Here is a 15,149-nt window from a genome sequence, read left to right as displayed (position 1 = left end):
AAGGCATAATCTGTAAATAAACTTAACTTAGTTCTCATATAGTCACTATCATGGATGTCATGAGCATTGCAATAAAACGTAAAAAAAAATCGAAAATTTGATTTAACTGTAATTAATTCTAAATCAAATACGATTTTATTCAATGACAAACAGAAGATAATTCTATCCTCTTTTTTTTTTCAATAACACATAATCCATCTACTTAATTTCAAGTCCTTGTGGAGTGGATTAAAAGATTAAACACAAGGTCAAAGGTGATCAGGTAATTCTACCTTGAAACTGATCTATTTGGAAATATAACTGGTTATATCTGCATATTACAGAGTATTATGCAAATTACCTACTATAGCGATTCTCAAAATGAATCAAATTAGTTTTAGTTTAATAGTTACAATAAATTTTATTTTATTTTATCACAATAAATTGATTTTATTTGTTAATACAGTTTTGACAAATAATGGTTTAGTATGTCACAGTGACTACACTAGTCTAATGTAGTGAATATTTAAATATTAATTAAATATTTAATGTATTTATAATAATTACACACAAAAAAATTTGATATCAAAGAACCACAACGAAAACTGATCCTAATCAGGAAATCACAAAAACAAGATGAAAATTAGTCTTGAAATAAACGATCAAAACACTTATTTATATTGCCACCTTTGACATTATTAGGAGTTAATAAACGATATCTGCAATCTTGAAATGAGAAAGTATGATGCAATCTTACTGGAGACAGCTCAGACTACGATGATGTCACACCATTTACCTCATTGCAATATGTCATTCTGATCGTCATTCTAGTCGTATCTACTTTACTCCGTCAGCTACACACTTATCCATTTATTCCACATATCCCTATTTCCCATCATCGTCAATCATTTGGCAAATGCCAAGCCAGTGAAATTTAGATAGAGTAATTTCTTCCAAATCTTTTTTATGATTACTTTCCTTCGTCTGATGCTTAAGGTGTTAGAACTCATAAATTTGTTTCCTCATTCCTCAGAACACAATATTTCATTTTAAAATTTTGTTTTGACACTACAGGTGAGTTTTATCCTTAAAATAAGAAAGTATGTCCCAGGAGGATCCACGAGGGAATATGTTTCCAATAAATACATACGTCAGTGTAAGGCCGAATGTATGTCATCTTATTTACAAATCTAAAATGGATCTGAAATTTCAGAATTTTGTAATTTCTCTATTAGTAAGTAGTGAATATGCCTATGTAAAATTACAGATTGAGTCTTTCTGTGATCAAAATTAGTAATATGTTAATGATTCAGTATACAATAAATGCAATGTTAATTTGTATGCATATATTTTAGAAAATTTAATTAAATAAAATTAAAAGTCTATAAAATATTAATGCTAATGCTAAGTTAATATTGATGTACTTACATGTATGTGTATAAGAATTTAGAATACAATTTTTAACTAATCAAAGGTATTTTTAAATTTAAATTTTTTTTTTTATATCAAGCAAAACAGACAGAACTGCATATGGATTTGGACGAAAACAAGATGATTTTGAACATTTTAGAAAATGATAAATAGTGATAATGGCAATAAAAAGGTCAATTTTGAATGCAATAAATTACATGCCCGATATCTCAGAGCACATGCTGTTGTAAAACAACTCAGAACGATTTCCACATAAAACATTTTCGGATTTCACCTACATGTACGCCTTAAATAATTTAAGAAAATGAGTATCATTTTAAATCACATTTTCCACAGAGATTAAAGATCTGTGAATTGTGAAAACTCACATTGTTAAATTACAAGAGTTTGTTTATTTTTACAGCACTGTTTTTTGTGTTTTTTTTTCGAAGAATTTTTTACATTTCAGGTTGCAAAATTTGTTTAAACATTGTTATTTTATTTAGTTACATCACATCTTTTTGGCTTTTTTATATTTGTAGGAACATTTTAATCTCCTTCGAAAGATGTTGATATATACTGTAAAATACTTTATTTTAGCTGGAATAAATTTTTGCTGATAAGACTTTTTGGGTGTTTTGCATGGAATTTATTTTCACTGTTTATTTTCAAGTTTAATAATGTAAAATATAGAAAAAATAGTATATTCGCTGGATTTCATTTTCACTGAATCATTCCTTCAGCGAAAATAGCCGAAATTAATTCTAATTGAAAATATAGTATTCTACAGTATTACCATTAGAAGAAACATACATCCCTCCCAGGTTGTAATAAGTGCATACTGAAAAAGGCATACATCAGCTTTGCACTAGAAAAAAACATTTACACAGACATCAACTTACAAAGCAGCTATAGATATACGAAACAGAAAACAATCTGTTAAATTGTTTACCCACAGATAGGGGAGAATAAATAACACCACAGTTGACATAAATGTTCATCATTTCCACTCCTATTACAAGCACGGGTCAATTTACAATACAATAAATTACATCACACTATCTCAGAGCCTAGCTGTTTTAGTAAACATCTTGGAAGGATTTTTTTTCTCTAAAATATTTTTGTGCCAGGCGACATTTCCAGACATTTAACACACAGTTGTCTCTCCTGAGTTTTTTTTTGTCTTTGTTGCTAATCGCAAATGAATATGTGTAAAACCAGTGTCCCAAATCTAATATTGCGTGTTTGGAAGGTAGGGCAGACTGTAATTGGATTTATACTACTTAGTGAGCAGTCGGATCCTGAAATTGATCCCAGAAACTCCCTGGTTTAGAGTGAACATGCTATCCAATGTACCATCAATCAGATATTCTTGTAAGCATATTTAATAAAATAAAGCATCTTTAGAATCTATATATACCTACATTTGAAATAATTTAAGAAATCAAGCATACTTTAGAAACATGAGTTCCATGAAAAATCAATGATTTAAAAAAACTTGCTATGATACTACTGATAAATTGAAAAATTAAGTTTAAAAAAAAAATCACTGGAAACTTTTATAAAAAAAATTGAAATCAAATTATACGTATTCTCATTGATTTGAAAAGATACAAATTGGAATATTTGAAAACTAGTAAGATATTTAGGATGACGGATGATACGGTTTACAGCGATATTTTTTTTTAAAAATCTGACACTTACCGGTATGATGATTGATAATTTGTATATAACATCAAAAATAGCTGGGAATCTCAGTAATATAATATTAATGAGAAGATTTTGTCGCTGTTTTAATCAAATCAGTTTTTTTTCATATAATCAATGTTCAGTGTGAAACACACGTAAGCACAAAATTAAATGGCTTGTTAATTTCTTATTTGGATTTCAATTAAATTCACAGTAGATTTTAATTATATCACGTATTCTTTCTAGAGGATTGATCAGTGTTGTGTGAAAGTCATTGTAATGCAGGAACACCAACTCGCTGTGATTAAGCACTTGTGAATGAAATTAAACAAATGCTGTGAAGAAAAAATAAATTATACCAGTAAAAATAAAAATTGGTTTAATAAAAAAAAAAATTATTTCACGTACCCCTTTGACCCCATCACTGGTACCCGGAGCACTTCTCTCAGTCGGTAGCAACTCAGTATAAGACCGCACACTCAGTTCATTCAGTTCCTGTATGTTATCCGAAGGACTTAGATGATTTCGTGTACTTCCATTGCCGGTACCCTGCAACAATAAATGTAAGACACGTCTTAGCGGCATGAAGACGAAGAGGAAAAGGCTCTGGGAAGTCAGAGCCGTTGTTTGAGTTGGATACATAGAGTAATCACAGAAGATGATTTTCCTGCAGTATCCTCCTCTTTAGTATCAGTGAGGAAAAAAAAAATAAGATAAATTGAAAGGCATGTCATAGACCACTTAAGTTAGTGATATATGTTGTATCACTGACCAACCACATACTGAAATCTTTGAGCCTACTTAGGTGAGCACGTAAAAACACACGTAGATAAGTGGAACTGCGGACAACATGTTTATTATTTCAGAACTGGTTACAAACTAAGTCTTGCAAATGTTTTATATATTATATTTCCTAGATTTGAACTTATATTTATTTATTTAAAAAAAAAAAAATATAATTGAATTGCAATTAAAATCTGAGTAATTCTGTGTGAGCTGGTAACATAAACTACAATACAGTATCATCTTTGTTAAAAAAAATGTTAACATTAAAAACTTGCTTCATGAATTTTTGAAGACAAAATTTCTTTTTTTGAAAATATGAGCCAATGAGGAGAAAATATGTTTTCAGAAAATACGTAAGAAACTTAATGGTTTCTAAATTAATTATGCTAAACAAAATCAAGAATATCGTGATTGTTGAAAAAAAAATATAAATTAAAGCAGATATTAAATCAGCTAAATTAAAAAAAATAATATTGTCTAAATTGAAAATCTTCAAACAAAAAAACATTGCAGTCTTTCTTATCTATAATTTCTGCAGAAGCAGGTTTTCTGTGTTATTTTGGATTTTCTCATGTTTAGAATGTAAAATGCCCAACTTCCATTACCTAAGCATAATAGAACAATTTGTCATTTTTTCTCATTTGAGTGAATGGTTAATACTATAGGAAAGATTTTCCAGTCAATCCCTGCAGTCGGCACCTTCCCTCCCCAAAGAGTAATGGTACAGTCCCATCTGGGATGTTGATATTGATTGAATAAAAATGAGATTTATCTGTAATTTATCAATATACTGTCAGAAAGGGATCTATTCAATCTGTACAGCCTTATCCCTGATTCCCAATTTGTAATACATGTCTTGGAATAAGGCTACTTAGTTGATTTGCAAACTAATCTATCACTGTGGTATAAAAGCAGAAAGGAATGCAGTCCATATATACTTGGGTCAGAGGTCATACAGGTCAACGACTCTGAGTGATGACATATGAACATGGACATAGGCAAACAAAAGTTATTTTAGGAAATGGAGATTTGTCAATAGAGGGCGCTCTTCACTTAACATTTTGCAGGCAATTTCAATAATTTCCACAGAGGTTTGAGCAGAAAAGTAAGAAACCATTTGAGCTAGATAAAATTCATTGGAATTACAATTATATAAACTGTGAATTTTTAGTTCTGAACTCGATATGTTGTACCTATAATATTACACGCTAAACCAGTATTCTAAAATTAGTATCTCAGATAGATAGTGTGTCTAAACATTATATGAACCATGGGCTCTGTAAACATACCAATTTTCACTGTCCTGCATAAAGCAATGCAGAATTAAAAAATTTTTGACAATAATTATAAAATTATAAATTCAATTTAGCAGTGTTATCAGGGAGCATTAGTAGAGATGACAATGTCACAAATGTCACTGCAAATCTCACGTTTTATCGATTGTTAAATCAGATTACTGTTTTTAATCAGCAGAGTTAATACTCTCAACAAGGTTTTATAATTTGTTGGTAATGTGTGTGGCCTACCAACAAATTCAACTGTGACATGATATTGCAAATAAACATACCCAGGATGAGAACTGAACAACTTTTGCATTGTTCAATCACAGTCCCTGTTGAGGGACTGTGGTTCAATTAAATAAATATTGAGATAGCTAGGCGGGAAAATTACATAATCAGCTTTGCATGTTAGGCAGCATTCAGTGCCTGTATATTTCATGTGAAGAAATTAGTTTTGATGAAATGTCTATCTATATACAAAATAAACTATACATGTATATGCGTTTTTTTTTTTTTGATTTTGTGACTAAAAAGCACTTTGTAAGATTACGTTTAAAATATTACTGTGGGATTATTTCGACTGATGCGTCTCTGAGCATATATGTGCACGTAAATTCCAGCTATTAGTTGATGAGTAAGCACAGACAGATGTGTCTGACAATTGACAATTTACCATTCATTGCGAGAATCACGCGTTATGCGTGAAATCGAACATAAAAACAGGACAAACAAAGGTCATAGCGTCGTAGTGGTGTCAAACTTCGCGTTGGATTCGACAAACGCGAAAATATTTTGGGGGCATTTCCATGCTTAATAATGTGCTGTACACATTTGATGATAAGCAATTTCGATTAAGTAAGGGTATTCGGAAGCAATATTCCTCTGTCGAAAATTGGCCGGTCGATGTGTGCTACAAAATTAAGAAATTCGAGTTCAAAATCAAATCGTTCGATTTTTGCGGCAGACGTTCGACGTGCGTTATTCATGCTTCTCGCAAGATCTCCCAATTGTATGGAAAATCACCTATTCCATGGTGCAATCAAAGTGAATTGTACGTATACATTTAATCTTATGCTAAAATCGCCTTTAAGTTAAAATGCACTGTGCGTGTGAAGTGTCCATTACATGTCCATAGTGCCTGATTGAATCCAACTACTGTAAAATACTTTATATTAGCTGGAATTAATTTTCGCTGAAAAGACTTTTTGGGTGTTTTGTATAGAATTTATTTTCATTGATTTTTGACAAGTTGAATGTAAAATATAAGAAAAAGGTATTTTCGCTGGATTTTATTTTCACTGAATCATTCCTTCAGCGAAAATAGTGAAAATTAATTCCAAGAAAAAATAAAGTATTTTACAGTATGATAATTTTAACTGAATTATTTTCACAGCAATGATTTCATTTCATGTGTGTACAGAAAATAGAGAAAGTACGAAAAAATCAACTTTTATTGACAAGAAACTTTCATTCAATCAGTTTTCACAGTGTGCTATTAATACGCAAGTCCAGCAGCCGCTCACTTTTAATACATGGCTGTCTAAACAAGCACTGACAACTACATGTATTAATACATCCGACCAAGTGACTATTATGCAAATCGTGCCCAAGCAGGTCTTCTCTGACAGAGGCTAACCAATTGAGTCGTACTAGAAAGCTGCGTGTAATTTCTAATCAGTTGCAGGTCGTACAAAATATGAACGTGATTTGCATGTTTGGTCAGATGTGTACATTATGGCAGTACCCAGAATTAAAAGAGACGATCGAAACCTCCATCAGGTGGAGGCAACAAAATAGTATATGGGAATCTTTTCAACTGAGACAAGAATTTTGAAAAATTACCTGTATGTTCAGGTATGCTGTATAATGTTAGGACGTGATAACTCCAACGATAATTACATGTACATATGAACAATGCATTGATGATACAAGATACAATAGAAAGCTCAAGTGGACGTTTTGTTGAAGACAAAGCAATACCAAAACCATTCACATTCAAAAGCGTTAACTGATGGATTTAAAACATGCATCGCTCACTTCATTTTTTTTTCTTTTATGGAAAATAATAATGTACCATGTGGTACCATCTCTAATCATCCCTGATCACTCAGAACGTGACAAGAGAGTGAGTGAGTATGTTGGATTGCGTCTTTGTTGCTGATCAAAGCTAATTTAAATCAGCAAATATGGTAAACCGTTGAATTGTTGCAGATATAATTGTTGCAGATCTGATCATCACAGAGGTCATGAGGTCATTCAGGCACAGCATTTTATAATAAAGTTATTTTTACTAGTTTCACCAAAAATAGAGCATCTCCATCGGTTAGAATAAAAGGACACATAAATCAAACATTGCATTTGTTTTTGGCTTGATAACTTTTTTTACAAAAATTTTGCTATAATTTTTTTAAAATTATCTCTATCAAATGAAATTTCTCTTCTTTTCGCAGACATTTTTTTAAAAAAGTTTTTTAATGATCAAGTCTGTTATATATATTGACGAAAATTACTTGAGAGAGAAAAATAGGAGTGTAAACGGAAAAAATTACAAAACATTTTGCGATGCATCTTACATCACGGTTACTGAAAAATACTTTTGTAAACAATAAAATGGCGTGCAGTTGTTGATTGCAATGAGCTCTGAAAGAAAATTATGCCATATTTGCGTTAATGATTAGCCGATCTTTATCACAGATTAGTACGTCTTTTGTTTCAAATGTTTACCCGCGACACGCATCCAATGAAAAGAACATGGTTTGTTTCCTAATCGTCTTTTTTAGTAACCGTGATCGATATGTATCTATCTCAAATTTGGTATTCACAAGAAAGACACCACAAAGAGAAAACAAATTGCAAACAAGGTGTTGCAGAAACAAATTTTGACAGATATATGAAAAATAAATAAAAAAAAAACAAAAAACGCATTGTCACAATTTTCCAAGACCCCCCCCCCATGATTTCAAAGGTCCTAATCCTTACTGCTAGGGACAGCAATCAAAAGCATGAAGTCAAACTACCAAAGGACTTGACTCATTTTCAAAGAAACAGCATATCAATCATTTAAATCAAAACAGGTATTCTGTGAATTCATGTGCTTAATGGGATTCTTATCTTTATTTCTGATCAGTAAGGTTATTTTAAATTAAAGGTCTCCTCTAAGTGGTACAGAAATGGATATGCATAGATAACCATACAAGCTTCTTAAATTTCACAAAGAATATGTTTTTGCTAATCTCATGTGTCGTTGGTTGCTTGGTTGCGGTGAGAATTTGGAACAGTGAACATCCCACCAGTGATCAGGTATCATGGGATAAAAACATATTTGTAAGATACTGGCACTAGAGGGCGCTGTCATCAGACTGGCTTCCTCATACATGTACATGTACATTGTACCTCTAAACTGGAAGGAAACAAGTCACTGACCCCACTTACTTTGATATTGAGGTTACATCAAGTTCAAATATTGATCCATTTTTCATTCAACATCAAAGTATAGTTATTTATAGATAGGTAATCCTGATTTATGATGAAACAATATTTCTTTTTTTTATTCCCTCTAGCAATCCAACCACCTGACAGGATATAGACACATTTAAATCAATTTATTTTGATGTTTGTCATTAAGAAAGAATAAAAGTAGCTATACCCGTAGAGTCTTTCTGTGTTTTGTTTTTACTGACATCTAAATGTCATTCTTATTAATTAAAAATATATACTGTGGAATACTTTATTTTCGCTATTTTCGCTGGAGGGATGATTCTGTGAAAATAAAATTCAGCGAATATACTTTTTTCCCCTATATTTCACATTAAACTCATCTAAATCAGTGAAAATATATTCCATACAAAACGCCCAAAAAGCCTTTTCAGCGAAAATTAATTCCAGCGAAAATAAAGTATTCCACAGTATATAATTTAATTTTTTCATTGAATACTTTCGCCCCGTTATCAGGATATAATTTTAAGAAACCAAAAACCAAAAAAAAAAAAAAAAAAAATCTTGACAATGACAATTTAGTCCCAATAGCTGTGGGTCTATAGTAGTATCGGTCTTTAGTCTTTGTGGTGGTATTTTAGTCATTTCTGATACATTTTGGTGTCTTTGAATTTGTTATTTTATGACATTATCATTTTTATCGACACAGAAGAGCTATGGTTTCTCACATAGACTTGGATAACACAAATGTGTGACGCTAAAGGGTATCGCAAATAAAAGTTGACAAAAGCAGAATATTTTTTACATCACATCATAAAAGCTAATACCAGTCGGTAATATGTTTTTAACAAGAAGTCGCAAATATCACTTTTTACAAAAAAATGACAAAAATATTCACCAAAATTAGAGAACTAAAGATATCATTACAAAATGAACAAATCTGAGAGAGGTCCACATGTAGTACCTATATATGTAATATCAAAGCAATTGGATTGCGGTTTTTAACAAGAAGTCGAAAATATCACTTTTTACCAAAAATGACAAAAATATTCACCAAAATTAGAGAACTAAAGATATCATTACAAAATGAACAAATCTGAGAGAGTTCCACATGTAGTACCTATATATGTAATATCAAAGCATTCAGGCTTGTAATTCTCAAGAAGAAGTCGAAAAAGTAAAACATTGACACGGACGACGGACAATCACTTATATGATAAGCTCCGCTCGACAAAGTCGACAGCGGAGCTAAAAAAGTGTTTCCTCTAAAAATTAACGATCCTGGACTGTTGTTTGATCCTCAGAGTTCCCATAAGTGGCGACTTTGAACCTTGGGTTGATCTGTATTTCTCTGACATGTTCCGAATACTATGAAGTCCATATACCTTGGCTATTTAAAATGCTCTTAGTTTTCACGAATTTAAAAAAACAAACAAAAAAACAAAAAATCCGACCGCCCGACCCAATTGTTAAATTTTTCGACTTGAGGGCAACATAAGTTTGTTTTCTTTGGTCTTATTAAAGCCACAGTCCCAAGTCTTATTAGCTAGAGCTCCTAATAGCGTTAGTTTCGAAATGACGTAACTACGTATTACGTCATGTGATCAATTATTCATGAAATTGTTGTTTTGAACAAACAAATGAGTAAACAATAACTGAAATAGCATGTTTATAACTAACTGTAAAATACTTTATTTTAGCTAAAATTAATTTTCGCTGAAAAGACTTTTGGGGTGTTTTGTATAGTATTTTCACTGATTTTTGCAGAGTTCAATGTAAAATACAGGAATAAAGGTACTGTGAAATCATTTATTTTCACTGGAATTAATTTTTGCTAAAAAGACATTTTGGGTATTTTGTGTGGAATTTATTTTCACTGATTTTTGCCGAGTTCAATGTAAAATATAGGAAAAAAGGTATATACGCTGGATTTTATTTTCACTGAAACACTCCTTCAGCGAAAATAGTAAAGATTAATTCCAAGTGAAAATAAAGTATTTTACAGTATTGTGGAGTTAATCAATGGCTTTGTACATGCAATAGTTTACCATGAGAACAAATCACCAAACGAATCACATCAAAGTATACACAGAAAATGTCTATCATCTGTACACGTTGTCCTCATTTCATCTGTTTTGGATTCTGTACACTGTTCTATGATTATGTCAGTTCTATTTATAGTAAGATATATTAAACTAGTTTAACCCTTTGATCTCCAAGACAACTTCAGTCACTATTCACGTAATAAAATCCACATACATTTTTCTATATTTTTACCAATATTTTTTTCAATGGTTCAAAATAAAAAAAAAATATTTTATCAAAATCTGCGCAAGAAAAATTATGGCATAAAACTGCACCTGATAACATTAACTGTTCTAGGCCAATCTGCCAATCTTAGGCTAAAATTTATTCCACACACTTATTTTTCTCCAGCAGCAGAATGGAAATTTATTTCGTTAATTAATTCAAGTAATTCAAATACATTAGTAAGTTATTTTCTTTTCATTACAGAAACGCTGAAAAATTATGGAATGACTGGGATTGATTGATTGATTGATTGATTCTTATATATTCGTTTGTTTGTTTGTTTGTTTGTTTGTTTGTTTGTTTATTTATTTATTTATTTTCAAGAATATTTAATATTGTATATGTAAGGCCCATGGCCTATAGTACTGAATAAATATATACCGGTATATATAACATTAATTGTTCTAGGCATAGTCACAGAATTACACTCAGAAAGTATTTTATTTATTTATTTATAGGTATACATCTGGCTAAATGTAGAACACAGTTTTGTTTTTCTTCACTGAGCAGTAAGCCAATCCACTAACAAATTTTCTCTATTAAAAGCGCATCTTCAAAAGAATATTTGTTGCATATTAAATAATAACTTATTACTATAGACAAACCTCTGTAATTTACATATTAAACTACCATCAATTAGACAAAATAAAATATCACAATTTCTTGTCTTTCTCATAAATACCACAAATATAATTTATGGATTTTTTCCAGATTAGGATTTTTCCAGATTAAAAGCTGCATTCTTTAGACATTTTGCTGAAACATTCCTTGAAAATCTGAATAACCCAAACTAGTTTTCTAAATTATGAAGCACACTTGTATGCATTCTGACCAATTACCAAAGTTCAAATAGCTGCTAGAAATTTACAAGGTCACTGTTCCCATGGAAACAAGTTCAAATACAACTACTTACTTTTTACTCTGTTATTTATGTTATTTAATTATTTTAAATTTTTTTTTTTGTCATCTGTATTATTAATTCTATAAGCTCAGTATATCATTTCAGTACTCATCCCTATACAGAAATAATGGTATAGCCCTTTTAAAATACATTGAGAACCAAGAGGACCATTACAGATAATTTATATTCTAATTAATTCGCATTGGTATCGTGCTAGGAATATAAATAGGGTATTTTCTCACAAGGCATGGATGTAGTCATAATAAAACATAAATCGAAATAAGAATCAATCGATTGCGGTTACCGACGCTACGACTTTCTACACTTTCAAAGTTGTATGTATCTTTTTTAGAAGATTAATGTAATGTATATTCCTCTGGCACACTAAATGCAAATATGCAATCCCGGGGTACTCTGCTACTGAATATAAATATTCACTGGGATTAATTAGAGTAACTAGACCAGTCACTGGTAGCATAGTGGTTGTTGCACCAGATTCATGATCGGTAGACCCAAGTTCAAATCCTACCTTAGGCTGAACATCAAAATGGTCGACCCCGACCCTAGGTGAATGTGCCAAGACTCAATGGGAAGGCCAATTTAACTGGCTGAGATTCATTCACTAAAAAATGCGACTTTAGGGGAACCTTGGTTAAGGTCTGCAGGTGCTTGTGTTCGACCAGGCCTGGTTGACACAAGGATAGTGCATTACAAATTGCCATTTGACAGAGAGATGGCCACACAGCCCTGTCATGAAGTCCCAAACATGAATATGACTTCTGTGGCAAAATGCACGATGTGTTGTCACTAGCACTTGCAATTTGTACATACAGAAAAAAAAAAGTCAGGAGAGACAACAGTGACACTCAATGTCTGGAACTGTTGCCTAGCATAAAAAAATATTAAAAAAAAAAACAAGTCATTGTCAATGACACGTCCCCGTTCCGTTCATATTTGAGTGACATATACATTCAAAGCAGATCATGACCGAAATGCACCTGCATATGTACAACACATTGTGCTAAATCTGAACAAAATCCATCCATGCATGACTGAGATCCGGTTCTGGAATTGTGAAAATACGTGATTTTGATGCATTTTCGGCCTTAAAATGGCCATCATTTCGCTATTGTTAAGCAGATCATGAAACAAAGGCACATATCTATTTGTGACATGATGTACTATGTGTGTGTGAAGTTTGAACTTGATCAATCCAGACATGTCTTGGATACGGATCCAGAACTGAATTCTTTAACAAAATGGCCGCCAGTCGGCCATTTCAAACTTGATCCGAAAAAAAAAAGACGTGCATCAAGGTCCTATTATGTTTAATGTATGTACCAAATTTGAACAAAATCCATCCATGCATAACTGAGATACGGGTCCGGAATGGTGAAAATGTGCGATTTCAATGCATTTTCGGCCTTAAAGCGGCCTCCATTTGGCTATCGTTAATGAGATCATGAAACAAATGCACATACATATTTGTGACATGATGTACCTTGTGTGTGTGAAGTTTGAACTCGATCAATCCAAGCATGTCTCGGATACGGATCCAGAACTGAATTCTTTAAAACAAAATGGCCGCCAGTCGGCTATTTCGAACTTGATCCGGAAAAAAAAATGACGTGCATCAAGGTCCTATTATGTTTAATGTATGTACCAAATTTGAATGAAATCCATCCATGCATAACTGAGATCCGTGTCCGGAATGGTGAAAATGTGCGATTTCAATGCATTTTCGGCCTTAAAGTGGCCGCCATTTGGCTATCGTTAATGAGATCATGAAACAAATGCACATACATATTTGTGACATGATGTACCTTGTGTGTGTGAAGTTTGAACTTGATCAATCCAGACATGTCTCGGATACGGATCCAGAACTGAATTCTTTAAAACAAAATGGCCGCCAGTCGGCCATTTCGAACTTGATCCGAAAAAAAAAATGACGTGCATCAAGGTCCTATTATGTTTAATGTATGTACCAAATTTGAATGAAATCCATCCATGCATAACTGAGATCCGGGTCCGGAATGGTGAAAATGTGCAATTTCAATGCATTTTCGACCTTAAAGCGGCCGCCATTTGGCTATCGTTAATGAGATCATGAAACAAATGCACATACATATTTGTGACATGATGTACCTTGTGTGTGTGAAGTTTGAACTCGATCAATCCAAGCATGTCTCAGATACGGATCCAGAACTGAATTCTTTAAAACAAAATGGCCGCCAGTCGGCTATTTCGAACCCGATCCAAAACAAAAAAAGACGTGCATCAAGGTCCTATTATGTTTAATGTATGTACCAAATTTAAACAAAATCTGTCCATGCATAACTGAGATCCGGGTCCGGAATGGTGAAAATGTGCGATTTTGATGCATTTTCGGCCTTAAAATGGCCGCTATTCGGCTATCGTTAATCGGATCATGAAAAAAATGCATGTGCATATGTCCCATATAATGTGTGATGTATGAGTGAAGTTTGAACTTAATCGGTCCATGCATGTTCGAGATACAGGTGATCACGAACGCACGGACGCACGGATGCACGGACGCACGGACGGACGCACACAGGGCAAACCATAAGTCCCCGTTTTCGGACTACGTCCGAACGGGGACTAAAAAAAATTAGGGTAACTAAGATTAGAGTAATGTGGGTCAAGAATAAGGTAATTGATTTGAATAAGGGAGTCAATATTAAAGTACATGGGATGAATAGGGCAGTCAATATTCAGGTAAATGGGGTAGTCAAGATTAAGGTAATTGGGATGAATAGGGTAGTCAAGAATAAAGAAATATGGGTAACTGGGGCATTTACTTTTAGGGATAGTGGGAAAAATAAGGTAGTAAGAAGGTGAATATGGTAGTTTGAATCAAGGTAATTTGGGAAACTATAGTCAAGATTAAGGTAGTTTGGTAAATATGATAGTTATGATAAAGGTAATTTTGGTAACTAGGACAGTCAATATTCAGATAAGAGAAGTGAATAGGATTGTTTGGATAATTAGGGTAGTCAGAATTAAGGTAATTTGGCTAAATAGAGTAGTCAGAATTAGGCTAATTAAGATAAATAGGGTAGGATCACAATATCAGATTAATCACGAAATTTGGCAGCAGAGAAAATTTCTCCGGGGTCCGAGTGTCAGTGACTTGCACAAAATTTTGTCTTCACAAATAACATTAAATCAGGACAATCACTAGCAGTAAAAATTAAGCGGTCTACAGTTATTGATACTAATTGTACAGACAACATTTTGAGATAGTTATTGTACATGACTTTTTGTCTTGACCTTTTCATCACCAGTTCCCTCTTTTCATCACAAATTCACAAAATAGTCTGTTTATAGTCTGCATTTTC

The 15,149-nt window shown here is 32.5% G+C and overlaps 1 protein-coding gene across 1 annotated transcript in view; it reads right to left on the bottom strand.

The window, feature by feature from the left end:
- The window catches only part of LOC100375377 (H(+)/Cl(-) exchange transporter 7-like), a 137,171-nt gene that overhangs the window by 68,402 nt on the left and 53,620 nt on the right, over nt 1-15,149 (bottom strand). The window contains exon 3 of the mRNA XM_085492937.1: nt 3,487-3,627. Coding sequence (XP_085349063.1) covers nt 3,487-3,627 — 141 coding nt within the window. The remainder of the gene's footprint in view (nt 1-3,486; nt 3,628-15,149) is intronic.

The sequence above is a fragment of the Saccoglossus kowalevskii genome, chromosome 18, assembly GCF_978046115.1.
Source record: "Saccoglossus kowalevskii chromosome 18, keSacKowa6.1, whole genome shotgun sequence".
In the NCBI taxonomy this organism is placed as follows: domain Eukaryota; kingdom Metazoa; phylum Hemichordata; class Enteropneusta; family Harrimaniidae; genus Saccoglossus; species Saccoglossus kowalevskii.
This window is presented reverse-complemented; position numbering and strand designations above follow the sequence as displayed.